The sequence below is a fragment of the Mustela putorius genome, unplaced genomic scaffold, assembly GCF_011764305.1.
Source record: "Mustela putorius furo isolate JIRA1106 unplaced genomic scaffold, ASM1176430v1.1 tig00000151_pilon_pilon_pilon, whole genome shotgun sequence".
NCBI classification, from domain to species: Eukaryota; Metazoa; Chordata; class Mammalia; order Carnivora; family Mustelidae; genus Mustela; species Mustela putorius.
This window is the reverse complement of record NW_025421296.1, coordinates 12,870,921-12,895,288: the sequence shown is the minus strand read 5'-3', so window position 1 is coordinate 12,895,288 and position 24,368 is coordinate 12,870,921. Positions and strand designations below refer to the sequence as shown.

Below are 24,368 nucleotides of genomic sequence, written 5' to 3'. Positions count from 1 at the left end.
GGAACCATGCAGACAAAAACAGAAAACCTGTCATTTTCCCCATCATTTAACCACCAAGTTATTTTCTTCATGGAGAAGTAGAGCTAGAGAGATCTGAAAGCAACCAAGATGACCACTAAGCAGGCTTCATGTTTAACCTTAGGACCAAATGTTCTAAGTGACAGTAAATCCTGGGAAGGTGCCACTGTGCAATGGTTACCTCGCAGCTGTACCCAGCAGCTCCAGGCTTACCTGGGGGCACCTGGAAGCCTGGTATGGACTCTTGAGAAAGACCAGAACAACTGGATTGATTGATCAATGATCTGTGTAATGTGCTGTCTGTAAAACTCCCCTGACAGCGCCCAGAGATAGTTTGTTTACTGGTGTAACAAGTCAGACAGCTTGGCCTGGTTTTGTGACCAGAAGGACATTAACGATCTCACTAGAAACTTATGAAGAGCTCTCCCCAAACCCAAGATTTCCTGCACAAATCCTGAAAGTTCAGAGTCTCCAAGGCAGACATGGGAGCTGCACCTGAAGTCTCTCAGTCTGAAGCTTGCCAACACTCTGTATCCTGCTATACTGTTTCCTTTTTCCTTCTTACAAGCCTTACATGAGTATGCTGTCTGGAATGTGCAACTCCTCTCAGTTCTTCCACCTATGTGAGCTTGGCAGCCACCTGGGAGGAAGAAACTCCTTGCCCACTGAAAAGCATGAAAGGAAAATCCCAAGTGGCAGAAGACAGAAAGGTATGAGTTGAAGCTAGTCAATGAAAGAAAAAGTGAAGCATACTACCATACCTGAGAGTAGTCTGACTTACTTATCAAGTTCAAAATGGCATAATTTTAATATAACTTTTTTGTAATTTCCCGAATAGCTGAATATGGGTGTCACATCCCTTCAAAGATACTAAAAAAAAAAAAAGTGTCTTTTACCTGTGAACTCAGCTGAGTTTTTATCCAATTGAAATAGTAATTTAAGTCACTGCCTTCCATTAGTTCCTTCCCCCAAGCTGCTAACTTTGCAATAATTCTTGCTGCCTGAAAAATAAGAAATGTATTTGAATACTACATTGGTTGATTCTAAAATCACATCATATACCTTTAAAAGCAGGACTCACAACCACTTTGCTGTGATTTTTTTTTCAATATTCAACTCCTTCCAAATAAGTTTGTATTTCATTTTTAAAAATATATTTTGCAATACAGTCAAAATATATTTTTAAATAGTTCCTTTCACATGCTCAAAAATGTTTTACTAACAGCGGTTCTTGATTTGAAAACTTTAAAGACATCTACTGAAATGAACAGCCTCAGGAGCTCCGCTACTGCAGCCCACTCCACGCTGGGAATAGAAAAGGCTTATACAAAGATTTACTCTCTCAACTCTTCTCTCATACCTTCTCTATACTCCATAAAAGACTGTTCAGTGTTAATTAAGCCTTCCAAAGATAGTCTTTCAGGGTAAGTTTAAAACAGAAGTCTGTTTAAGATATTAAAAGAACAAGTAATTACTAAATTAAAATAAAAATTAAGCACAGTAGCTACTTCTAAACAAAATTTTACTTCTATAGCAAAACATAGGTTAATCCTATCACAATCTAAAGCTCTTTTTGCATGCAATCTAGCAAAGACCTTTATGCTAATGAACTCTACAAATACCCTACAAAACTTTAACTGTATCAAAGCAACTCCATCTCCTCTGTCTTCCCAATATCCCCACACTACTAACCATCAATAAGGAAACACTGCTTTGAAAAATTAACATTACAGCCTTTACTCCTCTGGGAACTGGGACATTACCAAGTCATGAACAGCCCACATGTGTTTCTTCCCCAAATCAGAAATTTGATCAATTCAAAATTTACCATATGAACAGTGAAGAGATCCTGCCGATTCAACATTGGCAGAAAGTAGGACCAGGCAGTGTTCTTGCTGCGTTTAGCATAGTCAAAGAAAATACTAACCCGCTGGTGATTTTCCTAAAAAAGAAAAGAAATATCATTAATCGGAATGCATTATACTACTGTGCACTGCTTCTCAACCTTTCATTCTGTGTCCCATCAGTCAGTGTGATTTTCTTCCTCCAGTTGTTATTATGGGTCCAGGGTGATGAGGGGGGCAGGCATACGTACTTTAAAAATAAAATCACCTTTGGGAAGGGCCTAGGTGGCTCAGTCAGTTAAGCACCTGACTCTTGATTTTGGCTCAGGTCATAATCTCAGGGTTGTGAGATCGAGCCCTACTTTGGGCTTCATACTCAGTGAGGAGTCTGCTTGAGATTCTCTCTCTCCCTCTCCCTCCACCCCTCCCCACCAGCACAAGCACATGCGCAGGTGCATGCTCTCTCTCCTTCTCTAATAAACAAATAAAACTTTAAAAATATAAAATAAACCATGAGAGACTATGGACTCTGAAAAACAATCTGAGGGTTTTGAAGGGACGGGGTGTGGGTGGTTGGGGGAACCAGGTGGTGGGTATTGGAGAGGGCACGGAGTGCATGGAGCACTGGGTGTGGTGCAAAAACAATGAATACTGTTATGCTGAAAATAAATTAAAAAAATTAAAAACATATATATATAAAATAAAATAAAATCACCTTCAATTATTGTGATTAGCTTTAAGTCAAGTGAGCCAAGCTAGCAGATCTCAACCCTGCAGGATGTAGCATCTAAATTACATTTAATCTGAGCCTGCACCCTGACCAATGTTTTTTCCACACAAATAAAATCAGGTTACTCCTAAATATTATGATAGAAAAATCAGGGCAGATAAAGATATCAAAAAAACAGCATATAACACTAGCAGAAAGACAGAGGATTTGAAAAACAAGTAATTCTTAGCCCAAAACAAGCATACTCTACCTCTCACCTAAATTTTACCTGCCTTTCACTGGCTCAAATATACTTTCTGATTCACTAAATGAATATAGTTCTAAGTAGCAGCTTTGGTAAAAGCACAAAAAAAAAACCCCACATAAACAATAATTTTTCAGATCAACACTTAATTCTTTTTAAATATATTGTTTTTAATCTTGGTCTGCTAACAGGTACCTATTTGAGGAAGAGACTAACATCTCTAAGTAATGAATCATTTATTATTCAAAATAACAATTGCAAGTTACGATGATTTTATCAAGGACTCAAAATTTGGATAGGTCATCATTTACTCCATTGGTGTGTTATTTCCCAAGTTAAAACTGTAATATCATTGCACGTAACTGAACAAAGTAGACTACATACAGAAAGAACAGAAAATATTTTTGCATTTTAAATAAGTTTAAAATTCATCTCCCTTGAGGTGTCTGGGTGATTCAGTCAATTAAGTCTCTGACTCTTGGGGTGCCTGAGTGGCTCAGTCATTAAGCGTCTGCCTTCAGCTCAGGTCATCATCTCAGAGTCCGGAGATCAAGCCCCACATTGAGCTCCCCGCTTAGCGGGAAGCCTGCTTCTCCCACTCCCCCTATTTGTGTTCTCTCCCTCGCTCTGTCTCTGTCAAATAAATAAATAAAAACTTTTTTTTTTTAAAGATTTTATTCATTTGACAGAGAGAGATCACAGTAGACAGAGAGGCAGGCAGAGAGAGAGAGGGGGAAGCAGGCTCCCCGCTGAGCAGAGAGCCCGATGCGGGACTCGATCCCAGAACCCTGAGATCATGACCTGAGCCGAAGGCAGCGGCTTAATCCACTGAGCCACCCAGGCACCCAAATAAAAACTTTTTAAAGAAAACTCTCTGACTCTTGATTTCAGCTCAGGTCAATTTCAGAGTTGTGAGATCGAACCCCACATGGTGCTCCCCACTCAGCAGGGATTCTGCTTGAGATTCTCTCTCTCCCTCCCCCTCTACCCCATCCCCTGCTCTCTCTTGCTCGCTCTCTCAAGTAAGTAAATAAAATCTTTCTTTTAAAGATTTTATTAATTTATTTGACACAGAGAGATCACAAGTAGGCAGAGAGGCAGGCGGGGTGGGGAGGGAAAAGCAGGCTCCCTGCTGAACAGGACTCGATCCCAGGACCCTGAGATCATGACCTTAGCTGAAAGCAGAAGCTTAACCCACTGAGCCATCCAGATGACCAGTAAATAAAATCTTTAAAAAAAATTCATTTTTCTTGACTTTGTAGTCAAGAAAGTGGTTTTGTGGTTTCAATTCCTGCTTAAAAACATATCTTACAGAGGAGGAGTTAAGATGGCAGAGCAGCAAGGCACTCTAAGCCAGCCTCATGGCTCCAACACAGCTAAATCAACCAAATCATTTTGATCAGAGGATTAAGAAAATCTGCACAACTTAACTTTTTTTTAAGATTTTATTTATTTTATTTATTTGAGAGAGTACAAGAGAGAGCATGAGGCAGGGGGTGGAGGGAGAGGGAGAAACAGGCTCCTTAGCTGAGCAGGGAACCTGATGTGGGGCTCCAAACCAGGACCCTGGGATCAGGACCTGAGCCCAAGGCAGACACTTCATCAACAAAGCCACCCAGGTGCCCCCAGGACTCTGTGATTTAGAGTATTTTAGAAATGGAAACTATAACTGAAGGAAACACAAACACTAAATTTGGGGATATTTAAAGACCAACCCTACCAATTTTCTCTCCTCCCGATCAATACCCTCTTTGCTGATTCCCTTGGTAATGGATTTAAGGCTCCCAACCCTTGAGACTGGGGTTTTAAGGTTCTGTCACTTCAAATTGTGTTGAATAACTTATAACTAGTTACAAATAATTTGGTGGGAGGTAGCTCCTACACCCTCTTCAGTTGTAGAACTCTTCAGACAGAACATGGCTGATGCAAAGTTCAAAGACATGAAGTAGGAGAGAGAAAAGCCATGGTGCCCTGAAATGGAGGCAGCCCTTTTGGTGTAGGGAAGTCAGGGAGAGTGAGAGCAGGGGAGCAAGCAGCATGTAGGGTTCACAAAAGATGCTGCAATGTGGGGAACTCCTGGATTGCACTAAGAGAGAACACTCCCCGTCCTGAGTACACTTGGAAGAGGCTATCTATTGACTTTAAAGAGGAAAGGCCCACCAAGCAACACTCATCAGGCAGAGAGATGTGTACACAGAGGACAGAAAACCTGGTCTTCAGCTTTTCCTGGGGCACAACAGACTCCAGCCACCCTGCATAAGCCCTGAGACTGCTTTTCTGGGACAGAATGGAACAAGGTGTACCAGGAGGCTCTCTACTATGGGGTAAGGGAGAGGGTCTGAGTCTTGCCTGGCCCTTTAAGATTTGGAGTTTTGAATCCCAGTCCCTGGCCAGAGCTAAAACACAGAACCATGATGCCAGGCATGCCCAAGCACAGAGAGGTTGAGGGCAGGGGTCTGACAAAAGCCAGGGACACACAAGGAAAGACTGTTCACTATACTGTGAGGACTTCGTAAACAACAGTGGCTGTGAGTTCCCCTTCTGGGGGACAAGAGGGTAGAGTAGCACCATTTTTCCAAACATATACACTCACACACACCCAGCCCACCAGCACCATAGGACTTCAGAGAGAAACACAGTGCCTCCAGTGGAGGCTGGAGTCCCCTACACCAAACCCCACACCCCTGCACCCAGCAAGGGCATCCTTACAATGTCAAATGTGACTGTGAGCCAGCCCAGCAGGCTTCTCCCTCAGAAGACTAACACAGGCCCCCGTGTGTGACAAGCCTACCAATCACAGAGTGCTCCAAAGAATCAGCTTCAGTTCTGGTGGTACGAGAACAAGGCTTTCTTTTTTTTTATTTATTTATTTATTTATTTATTTTTACTTACTTTACTTTTTATTTTTTATTTAATTTTTTATTCATTTTCTTTTTTTCTTTTTTCTTTGATATAAGGTTTAGGTTTTTTTGTTCATTTGTTGGTTTGTTTCTTTCCTTTTCTCATTTTTTAGATCAGGTTTTGTTTTCTTTTTCTTTTCTTTTTTCCTTCTTTCTTATTCCTTAGAATCAGGCTTATGGTTTCTATTTGTCTGTTTGCTTTTTTTTTCCTTTTCCTTTTCTCTGTTCTTGAATCAGAATCCTTTTTTTAAAATCAGACTTAAACAAATCAAAGCACACTTAGTTAAAGGTCCAAGCAGGAAGAACTCTGTACAGAGTACCGACCTGTGGTATAGAGCTACCAAAAGACAACATCAGAGTCCACACAGCATACACCAAAATCACCCATATACCAGAATCACCCCCTTAAGCTCCAGGCCCTAGACAGTGTATTACCCCTTTCTAATACAGTATTACTCTCATGAGCAGGAAGCATAACAAGCTTTCATAATATGCAAAAGAAAGAAACCTAGACATAATGACAAGAAGAAATCACAGCCAGGGAATTACTCAAAACAGATATTATCAATATATCCGAACAAGAATTTAGAACAACAGTCATAAGGATACTAGCAGGGTTTGAAAGAAGCATAGAAGACACCAGAAAAACCCTGGCTGCAGAGATAAAGACCTAAAAACCAGTCAGGCAGAAATAAAGGCTATCACTGAGATACAGAACCAACTGGATGTAATCACAATGAGAATGGAAGAAGCAGAGGATCAAATAGATAATACAGAAGATAAAATTAAGGAAAATAATGAAGATGAAAAGAAGAGGGAAAGAAAACTATTAGATCAAAAATATAGACCTCAGGAACTCAGAGATTCCTCAAAGCACAGTAATATCTATATCTGTATCACAGGAGTCCCAGAAGAACAAGAAAAAGGGATAGAAGGTTTATTTGAACGAACACGGCTGAGAATTTCCCTAATCTGGGGAAGGAAATAGTCATTCAAGTTGAAAGAGGCACAGAGAACTCCCCTCAAAACCAACAAAAACAGGTCAACACCAAGATACAGCACAGTAAAACTTGCAAAATACAAAGATAAAGAGAGAATTCTGGAAATCAGTTAGGGACAGAAGGTCCTTATAACCGACAAAGTTGAACACATAAGGTTAGCAGAGACCTATCCATGGAAATCTGGCAGGCCAGAAAGCAGTGGCATGATATATTCAATGTGCTGAATGGGAAAAGTATGAAGCCAAGAATACTTTACCTAGCAAGGCTGTCATTCACAACAGGAGAAATACAGAGTTTCCAAGATAAGTAAAAACTAAAGAAGTTCGTGAACACTAAAGCAGCTCTGGAAATATTAAAAGGAGCCCTTTGAGTGGACAAGGGAGACCAAAAGCAACAAAGACTAGAAAGGAACAGACAAAATCCACAGGAATAGCAACTTTACAGGTGGCACTAATTTTATATCTACCAATAACTGCTCTGAATGTAAAATGACTCAGTGCTCCAATCAAAAGATACAGGGTATCAGAATGGATTAAAAAAAAACAAGGCCTATCAAAATACTGCTTACAAGAGATCTCATTTTAGACCCAAAGACACCTCCAGGTGAAAGTGAAAGGGTGAACAACAATCTATCATGCTAATGAATATCAAGAGAAAGCTGGGCTAGTCATACTTTTAGCAGACAAACTAGATTTGTAAATCAAAGACTGTACCAAGAGATAAAGAAGAGCACTATATCATAATAAAAGGTTCTATCCATCACGAAGGTCTAACAATAGTAAATATTTATCCCCTACTTGTGAACAGCTAAATACAGAAATAAATTAGTAACAAACATAAAGAAACTCACTGATAACAATATAATAATACTAGGGTACTTTAACACCTCACTCACAGGAACGGACAGATCATTTAAGCAGAAAATCAACAAGGAATCTATCTATGGCTTTCAATGACACACTGGACAAGATAGACTGAACAGATAGGCTCAAGGCATTTCATTCTACAGCAGCAGAATACACATTCTTCTTGAGTGCACGTGGAACATTCTCCAGGACAGATCACATACTGGGTCACAGATGAGGCCTCAACCAGTACAAAAAGATTGAGATAATGCCATGCATATTTTCAGATCACAACTCTGTGAAACTTGAAGTTCAACCACAAGAAAAATTTTTGAAAGACTACAAATACACAGAGGTTAAAGAATAACCTACTAAAGAATGAATGGGTTAACCAGAAAATTAAAGAAGAAATTTTTTTTTAAAACCCACATGGAAGCAAATGAAAATGAAAACACAACAGTCCTAAAGCTTTGGGACATAGCAATAAAGGCCTTCCTCAAGAAGCAAGAAAAGTCTCGGGGCGCCTGGGTGGCTCAGTGGGTTAAGCCGCTGCCTTCAGCTCAGGTCATGATCTCGGGGTCCTGGGTCGAGTCCCGCATCGGGCTCTCTGCTCAGCAGGGAGCCTGCTTCCCTCTCTCTCTCTGCCTGCCTCTCCATCTACTTGTGATTTCTCTCTGTCAAATAAATAAATAAAATATTAAAAAAAAAAAAAAAAAGAAGCAAGAAAAGTCTCAAATACACAACTTAACATTACAACTAAAGGAGCAGGAAAAAAGAACAGGAAATAAAGCCTAAAACCAGCAGAAGAAGGGAAATAATTAAGATGAAAGCAGAAACCATGGATACAGGAATGAGAAAAACAGTAGAACAGATCAATGAAACCAGGAGCTAGTTCTTTGAAAGAATTAACAAAATTGATAAACCCGCAGCCAGACTTAGCAAAAGAAGAGAAAGGACCCAAATAAATAAAATAACAAATGAGAGAGGAGAGAGATCACAACCGATTGCACAGAAATGCAAACAATTGTAAGAGAATATTATGAGCAATAATAAATGCAAACAATTGTAAGAGAATATTATGAGCAAACAAATTAGGCAATCTGGGAAAAAAATGGATAAATTCCTAGAAGAAATAGAAAATCTGAACAGACCATCAACCAGCAAAGAAATTGAATCAATAATCAAAATTCCCCCCAAAAAATAGAGTCCAGGATCGGATAGCTTCCCAGGGAAATTCTATCAAACAATTAAATAAGAATTAATACCTATTCTTCTGAGGCTAGCCCAAAAAACAGAAGTGGAAGGAAAACTTCCAAACTCCTTTTATGAGACCAAAAACTTGAATTTGAATAAAACAAATAAGCAAAACTTATCTTCCACCCATCACTGTTCCAGGTACTCAAGTCACAAACCTTTTTTTTTTTTTTTTAAGATTTTATTTATTTATTTGACAGACAGAGATCATAGAGAAGCAGGCAGAGAGAGAGGAGGAAGCAGGCTCCCTGCTGAGCAGAGAGCCCGATGTGTGACTCGATCCCAGGACCCTGGGATCATGAACTGAGCTGAAGGCAGAGGCTTTAACCCACTGAGCCACCCAGGTGCCCCACAAGTCACAAACCTTTAAGAATAAGAATAAAGCCCTTCTTCTCAAAGCCATTTAATAATTGCTGTTGATACCTGAGCACCAAAAAAAAAATCTTAATCTTCAAAATTATGTACCTAAAACTGAACAGGTAAGAAAAAAAAAAAAAAAACAAGCAATTCTGTCCAAAACTATTCTATCCAGAAGTGTGAAGAATAAAATAACTGAATCACAAACAGGAAACCATTTGAATTTACGGTATTTTTTTTAAACAGCACAAGAAATCAAAGTTTGTGCAAATTTCTCAATGTAACTAAAATGTTACCAATAAAATCAACTGTTAAAATGTATTTAATCAATAGCTAAGGATAATGTCAGCTACCTAAATCTGAATCCCTCATAAAAAACAGGTCAACAGGAAAAGAAAAAAAACTGTATTTGAATTTGTTCAACTTTAGATCCATCTTGATTGGCAAAAATGTGAAAGTCTGACAATGCCCTCTGTTGGCAAGGTTGCAGAGACACAGGCATTCTTGTATGTCAGTGGGACTGCAAAATGGAATTTTATGGCAATAGCTTACCAAAACTATGTATGTAGTACTCTTTTGCCCAGCAATCCTATTTCGAGGCATTTACCACGAAGTACACTCCCAACCCATATGAAAATAGATTTGCCCAAGGTTATATCGGCTTTATTTCTCATTACAAAATATTGGAACCACATTTTGGTCCAACATCATAGCGAGGCTGCTCCCCACACCTCATGATGCCACCCAAGGACAATAAGAAGAAAGATGCCAGAAAGTCAGCCAAGAAAGACAAAAACCTAGTGAGCAAATCTGAAGGCAAAGCCAAAAAGAAGCAGTCCAAAGGTTCAGCACGTGCTCAATAAGCTTGTCTTGCTTGACAAAGCCACATATGACAAATTCTGTAAAGATGTTCCCAACGATAAAGGTTAAGCCCAGTTGTTGCCCAAGACTGAAATTCATGGTACCCCAGCCAGGAAAGTCCTTCAGGAGCTCCTCATAAAGGATTTATCAACTGGTTTCAAAATAGAGCTCAAGTAATTTACACCGAAAGCACCAAAGGTGGAGATCTACCAGCTACTGGTGAAGATGCATGATCAGGCCCAACCCAATGAACATTTCAAAAAATAAACCTTTTTTCAACTCAAATAAATATGTATATGAGCTAACCTCAATGTCATCACATGAGAGACTGATTAAGTAAACTACAGTACATCCAATGCTTTGTTGTAAGGAGACTGGCTGGCACACAGAGGGTGTGCAATTCTTGATCTTAGGGTTGTAAGTTTGAACCCCACATTGGGCGTAGAGAATACTTAAAAATAAAGTCTTTAAAAAAAAAAAGTATTTTGTTTTATCAAAAAAGAGTATCTCAGAATGGATATGGAATGATTTCTGGCATATTCTGTTAAGTGAGATGAGTAAAATATAAGAGATGGTATTTGGTACATGCTTTTTATAAGAAAGAGAAGGAAGTATGTATCTGCCTATTTATGCAGGGGGGAAAAAAACAGGAAGAATAAACCAGAAATCAATGATACCAGTTACCTAACAAGAGTTAGGTAGGAATGCAAGGGATGGGAGTGAGGGTTTGGTGACATTTGTCTGAGCATTATCTTTTCTGTACAGTTTTGACTTCTGGAAGCTGTTAGTGTTTTACATAATCAAAAATAATAAAACAAAATCTGTAAGAATGAGAAGAAAATAAGTAGAATACCAAAAAACACAAATGACCGTAACTGTATTTCAAGAAAAATTATATAACTACTCTGAAAGAAACCTGAACACAATTCACTGGCTACATACTCTCAGCTTAACGAAAAGTACCACAAACAAATACTGAACTCTAGATAAAGGTTCACTCTTCATAGCTGTATGGGTCAGCCATTTTGAAACTCCTTTCCTTGTGCTGGGTGGAACAGACAAGTAAATATACAAAGGACAAGAGGAATTCACAATTTCACTGTCATAGAATAGTTACAATTACAGAAAAGGGAGATTAGAATGAACTAATGTTGAGCTGAAATGAAACTGATATAGTATGGACTCATGGTTTCTAATTTACAGATAAATGTATAAAAAGTGAGGGTATTTGTGGGGCACCTGAGTGGCTCAGTCAGTTAAGCATCTCTTTGGCTCCGGTCATGATCCCAGGGTCCTAGGATCAAGTCCCTCATCAGGCTCCTTGCTCAGCGGAAGGAGCCTGCTTCTCCCCCTACTCCCCACTCCTGTTCTCTCTTGCTATCTCTGTCTCTCAAATACATAAAATCTTTTTAAAAAATGAAGATATTTGTGTGTGCATGCATGTATGTGTTGTATGTATGTATACACATATAAATAAAACCAAAGTCCGCATGCCAATTCAAGCCTGTTCATTCTAGGTACAATCCTATATAGTAATCAGGATAACCAAGGCAGACCACAACATTCCCCATTTTTCTTAACTTTACTAAAGGAAAAAATACTAAGAGAGACCATGATCATTCTCAGACAGGCCTGTATCAGTCCAGGCTGGATACTGACCCTTACTCATATTACAAAATCACTACATTACTATAAATGACATGAGGGTCCCTAAGTAGACAGCACTGTACTTCTTAATTAACTTCTGTACCTTCAATTACAATCAGTACAACAAATGGAACATAGAAGGCCATCAATAAATGTTTTTCCTTGTAAACTGACAGAACAATGCTCCACATAAGAAACCACACTGATACTGTTCTTCAAGTCCTGAGACATGCAGTCAGGTACTGGATTTAGCAGCCAGGTGCCCTGTCTCAAAGAGAACCACTCAGTACACCAAGATTTTAAACCTAAATTACACTCTGTTGTAAAATACAAAACTGTGAATAAGGGAGGCCCCTCTGTGTTGAGAGACAGTAAAAGAGTAAATAGAAACTTTATGCAACTGGAAAAGTCTGATGATAAGCAAAATGTTCTCCAAAGAGACAAGACTTTGAAGGCAAGCACCTTGCCTGCATTCAGCACTGAAGCCCCAGTACTTGGCACTGACTTGAAACATATAGCAGGGGCATTGAAATCTGTTGAATGACTGAAAGGGAAAAAGCCACATTGCCCGTAAGTACAAAGAACATCCAGAAAGCCTCAAGTGATTCACCCAAAACTGTTGCTATTCGACATAGAACTCCTAAGGTATTACGGGGAAAAAATACAGATTGATTACCAGATATCCTAAAAAACAAAAGTAGCCCGTGTGGGGGCATTCCCATCTTTAACACTATTAGCAATTACAACTCTAAAAGAGAACCCATGGTATAAGTGAAACCATAAAAAATACTGTTACTGCATGGAATACAAACTAATGAAGTCAGCAAATGTATTAAGTAAAGAATATACCTACCTGCAGCATATCATCTACCATAGTTAATATGTACTGAACTGTCTGTTCTTTGGAGATATGGGTCATCAAATTTATAAAGGTTTTAGCACACTGAAAAAGAAAAAGTAATGTTAACTTATTTTCAACTACAAAAAACATTTTAATGGAATTTCAGCAAAATATTATTTCTCTTGCATAAATTCTAATATAAATGCTATTACCAACAGATCTCAATTACAAAAAATGGATACTTTTTACAAATACTGTGATGAAGTATGATAGAAACATACTATGACTTGCGTTCAATTTTGACCATTTTTAATGATAAATTTCAAAGTGTTTACTACTTTTAACAGACCTAGTAACTATAACTCTTGACTGACTGTGGTAACATAAAGATTAAGTTACACAGACAACCAAAAATTATCAGTGATTTTGATTTGGGGTTGTTTTTGGTTTTGTTTTTTTCATTTGCTGGGAAGCAGAACACTACAGCAACAAGGGATTAGGATTAGAATCAGAAGGCCATGAACTGTCTCCATCCTACAACATTTCAACTATGTGATAATCTCTGGAATTCAACAAAAACTGGAGCTAACAGTATGTTTCCTCACAGATTTCCCAGGATTGTTGCGAGAATCAGACTGAGTTGCATACAGGCTCTTTCAGGCCATCAAGACCCCACATTAGAAAATCTGATGGTCATATTCTAGAAATTTTCTTAAATTCCTTAAAAAATGTTCTTAAAAAAAAAGTTAAGCAACTTTAAAAGCAACATATACTTTGAAACTTAATTTCCCTTCTAGGAATCTATTCCAGAAAGATTTTTAGAAATGCAGAAAAGGATAGAGGAATAAACATACCCAATATAACATTTTTCCAAAATGAGCAAAGAGAACTGGAAATCTTGTCTTCCAATAAAGACAAAGACAAAATGTCTTTTTATTGGAAAATGTCTTTTTATTGGAAGACAAAAATGTCTTCCAATAAAAAAGGACTTTTAGCTAAATTATAATGTGTACCTACAAGGGAATGTCATAAAGTCATTAAAACTCTTTTCTAGTATTTTTAATGACACAAGGAGGTGTTGATGACATAATGTTTATATTCCTCACCTGACTGCCTTCAGTTTGGAGCATCTCTTGCTTCTCTTCAGGACTTCTTTTCATTTCAAACCTTTGAATGAATTCACAATCTTCAGCAGAAATCATCTGCCCCCTAGAAAGTAAGAGTAACTTGGGTTTTCTCAATAAAAGTGAATCACCACCGTGAGCAAGGGATATAGGAATTTCCCATCTTTCTCCTCTCTCCCTGGGAGTTAACCACTAGGGTGGGCACACAGGTCCTGGCAGCAGATAGACCTGAGTGAAAGCCTGGCTCCACCACTTACTGATAATCCAACCTCTCTGGACCTGAGTTAATTTATCTGCAAGGTGGGAATAATATCCACATTGCCTTTAGGGGCTGATTTGAAGATGATATTAGATGATTCATCAAATAAATAAAATCTTTTTAAAAAATTTTTCTTTAAATTAAAAATGTTTATAATATGCTCCGTCAATAAATAGCATCAATATATTGTTTAACTCAGTAGTTTTAAAAACTGCCCTTCCCCACCCCATGCCCCCAAGTATATCGAGAGACTAATGTACCACAAAAGCCCAACAGTGAAAACAATGAATTTGAAGCAGGTTTCCCCCACATGCATAGTTACATGTAGTCCTTTTTCAGATCTGTCTTTGATTGGATTCCTGGTGGCAGGCCTTGACATGGAGGTTGGTGCGTGGGCAATCTATGTAGGCAGTGCTCCCTAGAGGGCCCAGGGAAGGGGTGGAGAGCACCGGACGTGGAAGGGAAAGAGCCCAGCCCAGATTCAGGCAAAGTCCTGAAGAGAACAGGTCTCTGACCACACAGGAGAGTCTGGGAAGGTGAGATCCTCAGACCTATTCCCTCCCACAATACAAGGGAACCAAACTTTTAAACTTCCTGATACTCCTCCCCACAACCCCACCTTCCTCCAAAGATCTTGACTTTCAAGTATTCAACATGTCAGTGTTTTATTTTACCCCTTCTGGGTTTTCTATATACTACTACTATATACTAAACTATTTTATATCCTGTTAACTTGCTTCTGGATTTTGTAATCTACTGCTGTCATTCTTGTATCAGTTACACAGTTTGAAGCTTGTAACTTTGTTTTCACATATGTTCCTTTTTTTTTAACATGGCTTTTTTTGGTAAACTATTCTCATGCATTGGATTTTATCAACAAACCTTTCCTTACCAACCCAAACAGGAATTTCAAGTCCTTATTTTTCTAGATTCCTAAGGCAGGTGAAAACATGACCATTTCCTGACACTCTCTTCCTGAGCTTCCGGATTCTTCTTGTCCTCCTCAAAAGACTCATCAGTGTTCTTCACAGACTCCTTATCTCCTATCCTGTGCCTCAGGTTCTATGGAAGGCTCTCTCCATTTGCACTCCTTAAAACCTCCCTGAGTGCTCTCCACTAGCTCTGTGTAGGTAGCTCACAGTCTGAGGCCCAGGCTGCCCTCCTGCAGTCCCCTCTCATGCACGGGGACCTCTCCTTCAATAGAAGAAGCACATAGGCACTCCAAACCCTCCGAGGCAGAAATGACATCACTAACATATATCCCTACACACACTCCACGGCAGCCTGGTTAATGGGATAACGAAAGTGCAAAGAAAGGGGGGGGGGGGAGGCACTTTGCCCTGTTTTCTCCATGGCTAAGCACTTCACATACCAGGCAGGAATAAATGCACTCTGTACCCTGGGATAGACCAGCAAGGTCATCCCGTCCAGCGATGGCCCCAAAATAAACACAGTCTTTTTCATAAACCTGAACTTCCTAGCTAAACCAATTTCAGCCCCAAATTTTGCTATGCTGATGTATAAAAGCATATCATAACCTTTGCAGATAGGATAATCATGTGAAAAAGTTGTGGTTTTTCTACCATGACTAAGAGTACAATGAAGGTTACAATTGGTAACCTTATCAATTCTATGGCTTTCTTTTCCATTTAAATAACTGTGGTTTTTATTTCGTAAGCCAGTTCTGAAATCTGTCTTTCCTGCCTTTGTTTCAAGTAACCTTCTTCTTTTCTTGCTTAAATTCTTTTATCTCTCAATCTTCCTTGGACAGTCCCATAACCTAGCAAGTTAGGGACTCTGGTCTCTTTTCTAATGACCTGAGACCACTCAGACACCAGTCCTAGCCATCCTTCCACCTACCATCAGTCTCCTCCTGACTTCCCTGTCTCTGGAGTGGCTCAGGCCTAAGGTAACAATCCACCAAAGGGTTTCCTTGCTTTTGATCCACCCCACATCCCTCTCTCCTACCACCAGCCAGCTTTCTCAAGCACACATCTAACAGTATTTCTCCTTTCGTATCAGTCAGACTGTGAATTTGAATGGCAATTCTCCCTAGCACCTAGGTAAAGGCATTCAGGAAAAATCTTTTGAATCAACTGACTAATTAAAACCTGTATCAGCAGGTACATGTTACTTAACCTATCTGCACAGCTATCTGCTCTTCTTTAAAATAAGGCCAAAAATAAATAAATAAATAAATAAGGCCAGAAAAACAGATCCTACTGTTGACATGAAAGCAACATGAAACAGTCCATGACTTACCAAATACATTACTCCTTTCCCAAACACTGTCTCCACCACTGCCCAACATCCACTCTACCCATTAATGATCTAATCACCCAAGATCAACTATCAGCCTGTGTGTCAGGCACCTTTAAGAACAGATAACACAGCAGTGAATTAAACATCCCTCTTTGAGCTTGCATCGCAGGGAGGAAAACAAAAACAAACAAATACAAAAATAATTTTTTTTAAAGATTTTATTTATTTACCTGACAGAGAGAGATCACAAGCAGATGGAGAGGCAGGCAGAGAGGGAGATAGAAGGAAGCAGGCTCCCTGCTGAGCAGAGAGCCCGATGTGGGACTCGATCCCAGGACCCCAAGATCATGACCTGAGCCGAAGGCAGCGGCTTAACCCACTGAGCCACCCAGGCGCCCTCAAAAATAATCTTTTAAATACACACATGCATACCATAATGCCAGGACACTAAATGCTATGAAAACAAAACTGAAGCTTGGTAAAGAGCTAGAAAGTGCTAACAGAGGAAAGAATATATTCTCGGTGGATTGCAGTGAAGGCCTTTCTTCTTTTTTTTAAATTAAGATTTATTTATTTATTTTAGAGACAGAGAGCGCACGGGCAGGGGGAGAGGCAGAGGAAGAGAGAGGAAAAGCAGACTACCCACTGAGCAGGGAGTCTGACACAAGGCTTGATCTCAAGACCCTGAGGTCATGACCTGAGCCAAAACCAAGAGTCAGAGGCTTAACCAACTGAGCCACCCAGGCGCCCCACAGTGAAGGCCTTTCTGAACACACCTGTGCATATAACTGCATGAAGTCAATGAGCTGAGTGATCTAGGGAGGAACTTCCAGACAGAGGTCTAAGTCCAAGCACAGTTGGGGCAGCAGTAGCTTCAAAGAGCAAGAAAAGCAGAGTTGCTGGATATCTGTGACCAGGGTGGCATAATCTGATTTATATTTTCAAAATGACTGTCACTGCATTGTAAAGAACTGCTCTTCAATTCCAGTTCTAGATATTTATCCCTGGAAAAAAAACAGTAATTCAAAGATATGTGCACCCCAGTGTTTACTGCTGCATTATTTACAACAGTCAAGATACAGAAACAACCTAAGTGTCCACCAACAGACATAAGGATAAGGAAAATGTGGTATATACACAAAGGAATATCATGCAGCCATAAAAAAGGATGAGATCTCGCCATTTGGGACAACATGGATGGACCTAGAGGGTAATAGTAAGGGAAGTAAGTCTTGGTAGGTGACTCTTGGTTTTGGCTCAGGTCATGACCTCCGGGTCCTGAGATCAAGCCTTGTGTCAGACTCCCTGCTCAGTGGGTAGTCTGCTTTTCCTCTCTCTGCCTCTGCCTCTCCCCCTGCCCATGCACTCTCTGTCTTTAAAATAAATAAATAAATCTAAATTTTAAAAAAAGAAGAAAGGCCTTCACTGTAATCCACCGAGAATATATTCTTTCCTCTGTTAGCACTTTCTAGCTCTTTACCAAGCTTCAGTTTTGTTTTCAAAGCATTTAGTGTCCTAGCATTAAGTCAGGAAGTAAGTCAGACACACAGAAAAATCCTGCACATTTCACTTATGTGTGAAGTCAAAAAAACAAAACAAAACAAAACAGAAACACATTCACAGATACAGAGAACAAGCAGTGATGAGTAAAGGAGAGGGGTGTGAGGGGAAGAGCAAAATAGATGAGGGCGATTAAAAGGTACAAACCTACAGTTACAAAATAAATAAATCATGGGGATGAAAAGTACAGCACAGGGAATATGGTCAATCATATTGTACTAACTTTGTGTGGTGACAGGTGACAGCTAGACCCACCAAGATGATTACTTCATAATGTATAAAAATATCCAATCACTATGTTGTACACCTGAAATTAACATAACATTATAGTCAATTAAATCAATTTTTTAATTTAAAAAAAGCAGACTTGCTCCTATGGGGGACAATGAAACCTGACACAGCAGGCAAGGGTTTGTTAAGAAGAGAGCATGTGAAAATGACAGTACAGACAAAAGGTTGATATCCAGGATCTATCATGAACTCCTCAAACTCAACACACACGAAACAGGCAAACATATCAAAAAATCGGCGGAAGATATGAACAGACACTTCTCCAATCAAGACATACAAATGGCTATCAGACACATGAAAAAATGTTCATCATCATTAGCCCTCAGAGAGATTCAAATTAAAACCACATTGAGATATCACCTTACACCAGTTAGAATGGCCAAAATTAACAAAACAGGAAACAACATGTGTTGGAGAGGATGTGGAGAAAGGGGAACCCTCTTACACTGTTGGTGGGAATGCAAGTTGGTGCAGCCTCTTTGGAGAACAGTGTGGAGATTCCTCAAGAAATTAAAAATAGAACTTCCCTATGACCCTGCAATTGCACTCCTGGGTATTTACCCCAAAGATACAGATGTCATGAAAAGAAGGGCCATCTGTACCCCAATGTTTATAGCAGCAATGGCCACGGTCGCCAAACTATGGAAAGAACCAAGATGCCCTTCAACAGACGAATGGATAAGGAAGATGTGGTCCATATACACTATGGAGTATTATGCCTCCATCAGAAAGGATGAATACCCAACTTTTGTAGCAACATGAATGGGACTGGAAGAGATTATGCTGAGTGAAGTAAGTCAAGCAGAGAAAGTCAATTATCATATGGTTTCACTTATTTGTGGAGCATAACAAATATCATGGAGGACAAGGGGTGTTAGAGAGGAGAAGGGAGTCGGGGTAAATTGGAAGAGGAGGTGAATCATGAGAGACTATGGACTTTGAAAAACAATCTGAGGGGTTTGAAGTGGCGGGGGTGTGGGAGGTTGGGGTACCAGGTGATGGGTATTATAGAGGGCACGGATTGCATGGAGCACTGGGTGTGGTGAAAAAATAATGAATACTGTTTTTCTGAAAATAAATAAATTGAAAAAATTTAAAAAAAAAAAGAAGAGAGTATGTGAGAGATAATGACAGCTTACACATGGCAGTGAAAGTGGAGCTAGAGAAAAAGTGGTAAGATCTGGGATGGGTTCTGACACAGAGCTAAAAGAGTTTGTCTGGATATGGTTAGTTATGGAAGAGAAGTGTCAAAATGCCCGATGGGTTTGAGCCTCCAAAGCCAGTGAAGGAAGGTGCCACAAACTGGCCTGCAGCAGCCGGGAGAAAGCCCCACCCAACTACCTGAGGCTCCCCTAGTGCTGCATGTTCTTCCCCAATTCAGCCCCCAGCCAGCAGTTTCCTTCACCACCGCCCACCGCTCCTCTGCTTGGACAACTCCCACGAGTATCTTCATGTATTCTGTGAAGTCATTCCTAAAGCTCCCAAATAATTATTCGTTCCCAAAAAAAAAAAAATAATTATTCGTTCCCTGTTTTTGCTTTTTGAGAAAACTTCACATATATTTCCATTTTAATGCTTCCCACTTTTTATTACTGAATCTTTTTTATTTAAAGTTCTGTTTCCTCATCAGACCTTATACTCGAGTGGAAGAATGATATTTTACAATATTTTATGATTCTTGGATCCTCAGGATGGAGTTTTACTAGATTCTATCTTGACTAATAGATAGCCATGTCCATTCATTTAAGTACAGTATAGTTCAATTACTAAGAAAAAGTTTAATCAAACAAACATACATTTTTAAAACACTGTATTTTCATAATAACGTGTTAATCCATATGGGCTAGAGCATATTGGCCTTTTGACATTAGAGGATTTTCCAAGGGTTTTATTTTTATCAGAATAAGATGTGATACAAGATTCCCTGAGAACTCATGTGTCATGGATGGCCCCAATGACTTGTAAGCTCTTTGGGGTACATTTAACATCCACCAATGTCCCCTAAACAGTTGGCTCAACAGCAGGCACACAGTAACATTTGATGAACATTTGTATACAGATATACAGAGTAGAGAAGCTTTATAAAGAAATGCATGAGATGGACAACAAAGTAAAGGAGAGAAGTAGGAATGAGACTACAACTTACTAGTACAGAGGCCTTGGAAAAAAAGGAACAGAAGAGAAAGCAATTAAAAATCTACATGGGGGGGGGGGCTTGGTGGCTCAGTGGGTTAAAGCCTCTGCCTTCGGCTCAGGTCATGATCTCAGAGTCCTGGGATCAAGCCCCATATCGGGCTCTCTGCTCTGCAGGGAGCCTGCTTCCCTCTCTCTCTCTGCCTGCTTCTCTGCCTACTTATGATCTCTGTCAAATAAATAAATAAAATCTTTTAAAAAGAAAAAAAAATCTACATGGAATTAAAAATGTTCCATGCCCATGCTAGGGAACTTCTGCAGTCAGCCAGTGCCTTATGGTCAGTAACAATATCACTCTATTTAGGTTATAAACAGAGTCCAGCTTTATAAACATGAAACTCCTTGTCCTCTAGTCTAAACACACTTTGGACTAAAATTAGGAAACAGAACTCAAAATCCTAACTACACAGATAGAGATAACGAGAGAAAACATCACAAAGTCCCTCCTCCTCTTGCCCTTGAGTCCAAGGCCCCGTAACAATCCAGTCCCTTAAAGCAGGAATCCAGACTCATCTTAGATTTTTTTTTCACCCTCATACATTAAATCAATCACTAAGACTTTCTCAAATCTATCCAGTTCTATCCATTCCAATAATCTGAATACTGCCAAAGTCTCACCCCTAGCTCTAGGTTTGTTTCCACAAATCTACCCTCTACTTTGACAATAGAACAATCCAACCAAAAAGCAATCTGACATCTAACCCCCACTTACAAACATTGGTTGTTCCCAATACCTACAACAGCAATTTTAAAACTCTGTTCCTGGAGGCGCCTTCACAACTGGCTCCTTGCTGCCTCCAGCCTCAGCCCTCTGCACTGCCTGCTTCCAAAACATGTTTTATTCCCCACCTAAAATGCAGCTTTTAATTCTCTACCTTTGAAAACCTCCCGACAGGAAAACCTCCCAGAGGTAGAATTAACTGTCATTTTTCTGTCCACCTATATCGTTCCCTGTGCACCTTTCTACTATCTCAGTTAACATACCAAATCTAAATGATCTGTTTATATATTTGACTACCTACAAGATTATAAATTTATCTTTTGAAGCCTAAAAGCCTAGAAAAATATCTCACACTTGAAGGCAGGAATAAATGTTTGATAAGTGACTAAATTAACAGAAATAAATGCATCATTTTTATACACTGCATGTCCCTCTTACAGCAAAGAAAACTGTTAAATATAAAACTAAAGATTCCTTGGGGCATCTGGGTGGCAGTGGGTTAAAGCCTCTGCCTTCGGCTCAGGTCATGATCCCAGGGTCCTGGGATCTAGCCCCACATCAGGCTCTCTGCTCGGTGGGGAGCCTGCTTCCTCCTCTCTCTCTCTCTGCCTACTTGTGATCTCTGTCAAGTGAATAAATAAAATCTTAAAAAAAAAAAAAACTAAACTAAAGATTCCTCAATTTCTTTTTCAAAATGTATATGCAAATCTTAACTGAATTTCCTTAATAAATCACTTATAAGTATACCAAAATAAACAGATATGAACTAAAGTCAGTATGATAAACTACGGTTAAGAATAAACTCTTACTTTACAGATAAATATAGAACACCAGCATGCTAAATCTTAATGCATACAAGAAAGAAAAGGAAAGAACCAAAATTAATTAACAGTATATTCAACATACTGTTTGTATTCAACTGTGTTAATACTTTAAGTACACTATTTGAGCAACAACTCTATCTATCCCCATTTCACATTTACTTCAGTGAACCTCAGAGAAGTTAACAGATTTACTGAAAATTACCAGTCTAGTAGACAGAAGAACCAGAATTCCTAAATCCAGATCTTGAAATTCAGAATCGACACTGTTTTTACTAGTTCTATAAGCCATTCTGCAACACCTCCATCCCCACATTGATCACCAAGGCACAACAAGCCAGTCTGGAAGGCTTTGCCCATTATCCCCTTCCTTGGCTACAGATCCCATGAACACGCTGCCCACACTTCCCACTCATTCAAAAAGTACAACTTTCCAGACAGAAAAGATCAAAACTGCTCTGAGTGGCTCTGTTCCCCTGCTAGAGCCTCAGGCTGTTTCCAGCACTTCTCATGTCAAGTAAGAATTCTAAGGAGGAAGTGTTTTCTTCCACATTTATTAGCATTTTTCCCAGTATTCCTCTCATAGAAGCATGATCATGAACAAGTTCTATGTGAAAGCACATGATTATCCATGATTCACAGCAAATCAGTACTTACTGAAGATAGGACTGCCAGTTCACTTTATTTGCGCGAACCTCTGCAGCCTTGGCAGCAATAATGTTTGTTGGAACAGCAGCATCTACGGCACCTCGGATATCCATTTTGGTCATCTAGATTTTATGATCTTAGATGTTTTTCAACAGATCTTCAATTCTGATGCAAGATGAAACCAGAATACCAGATGTTATCATTTTTAACAACCACTACAATCATTGCTGTTATAATTAATATCATCATTATCCTACTCTCCCCAGACAACCATTCAACTCAAATATTGAATATCCTAAATATTAAATATTATTATTATATTTCAGATCTTGCCCAATTACACCACACCCCATAAGAGTGTTGCCTAAAGATTTCTTCATTTCCAAGAAAAGTTTTTAATCATTGAGTCTAGTCTTGCAGTAAATTTTTCAAAGTAACTCTTAAAGACACTGACATCAGAAATCATCCTTTAATAAAACAGGCATACAGTTTAAATGTATACAACTGGGATCATACCTCCTTCTGGCAGGAAAAATAACTTGCAGAGATAAAACCAATTATTTCATTTACATTTACTAAACATCATTTTTAAGTGACGTATAGGAAAAACCTACAAGTACCTTCTAAAATGACTCATTCAAATTAAAAACCCCAAAGTGGCCATGTCATTTCTTCAAAGACAGAGCTTTCTTTTTTCAACAAAGTTCACAGTATTTTCATAACCAATTTTGGGAGAAAGTTTTGGAACGAATACCACTTACAGTTTAGGTACAACCGACAATGGGAGTCTGGTGTGATGACAAGAACCTGCAAAATGAGCTTTCATGTAATTCTTCTAAATTCACTAGTAAACGCTTACGCCTGATTTTATCTCAACACAAAATATGTAGGTTCTGGTTCACAAAATGTTAAGTTCACGCCATGACCACAAAGAAACTAAAACCATACCCAAAATTCTATTCTACAATCCCAATGACCTTAGTCAGTTTGGAACTTAATCTCTACATCTGGGGATTTGCTGCCTAAACAAGCGAAAGCAATACACACAGGTATGGCGGAGATAAAACTGGCTCTGTCCGGGTCAGGCTGGAACCCTGGTACACCCAAGCGGACCCAAGCCCGGCAGCCTCTCCCGGGGTAGGTGAAAGTGCCTCATTACCGTCCTCTAAATCCCTGAACAACTCAATTTTCAGCAGGCCAGGGCCTGCCCCAAACCTGGGGAAAGTACACTTCTTAACCTTTCCTCCCCCTCCCCCCTGCTCCTCTGCCGTGGAGGAGCTTCAGTTCCGTAAACCTACTGGAGGCCTGAAAGGAAAGAAATCTGGAGACCCCGGCGAGAGGAGAGCAGAAGGGACCTGCGCAGCCAGAAACCAGCGCGCGCGAGGGAAGCTGGGGAGGACGCAGGGGTCGCCTCACCTGGGCTGAGGCAGGCGACAAAACGCGAGTGCGGCCTTACTTCGCAAACCCTGGGGACCCCACAACTCACCCAAAGGCGGCGGGGACGACGCAGCGGTTCAGGCCGTCGGGGCCACAGCCCGGCTGGGGCGCCTGAAACAGCGTCGAGTCGGCGTATCCTGCCCGGTAAAGAGGCCGGAGAGGCGGAGGGAGCCACAGACCCCGGGAAGTGCAGAGATTCCCGCACCCAGGAGACGTTGGGGGAGGCGCAGGCAAAAGGAAGCTTGAGCGGCCGCCTTAGAATGACAGGAGGGTCGGTCACATGACCAGAGGCACGTGACATCCCGGAAGCCGGAAGCTGGGAAGATCCAAAACAGCTCGCGCAGCCTCATAGCTCTTGGAAGGGTCTTGCACACGGAGGGGAGCTAGTGTTTAGGCGACTGGCGACAGGGACTCCGGAGGGACCCAGAACTTAAGCCCAGGCTGGCCCGTCAGGAGGGAGGGGAACAAGATGGGAACGTGGGGACCACCACCCCAAAACCCAGAGCCCCG

At 40.0% G+C, this 24,368-nt stretch overlaps 1 protein-coding gene and 1 pseudogene across 3 annotated transcripts in view; one reads left to right on the top strand and one right to left on the bottom strand.

Annotated features, from left to right (window-relative positions):
* ATP6V1H (ATPase H+ transporting V1 subunit H) overlaps positions 1 to 24,148 on the bottom strand; it is a 146,796-nt gene extending 122,648 nt beyond the window's left edge. For 2 of the 3 annotated variants that reach the window (XM_004768821.3, XM_004768823.3), the window contains exons 1-6: positions 23,908 to 24,148; positions 22,431 to 22,586; positions 13,649 to 13,751; positions 12,555 to 12,644; positions 1,847 to 1,960; positions 915 to 1,019 (exon numbers count right to left, since the gene is read on the bottom strand). In XM_004768821.3, the coding sequence (XP_004768878.1) occupies positions 915 to 1,019; positions 1,847 to 1,960; positions 12,555 to 12,644; positions 13,649 to 13,751; positions 22,431 to 22,543 (525 nt within the window). In that variant the 5' untranslated portion in view covers positions 22,544 to 22,586; positions 23,908 to 24,148. Of the gene's footprint in view, positions 1 to 914; positions 1,020 to 1,846; positions 1,961 to 12,554; positions 12,645 to 13,648; positions 13,752 to 22,430; positions 22,587 to 23,182; positions 23,229 to 23,907 lie in introns of all 3 variants that reach the window. The other variant, XM_004768822.3, reaches the window with a different exon arrangement.
* On the top strand, positions 9,931 to 10,287 carry LOC123390899 (annotated as a pseudogene).
* Positions 24,149 to 24,368: the final 220 nt, after the last annotated feature.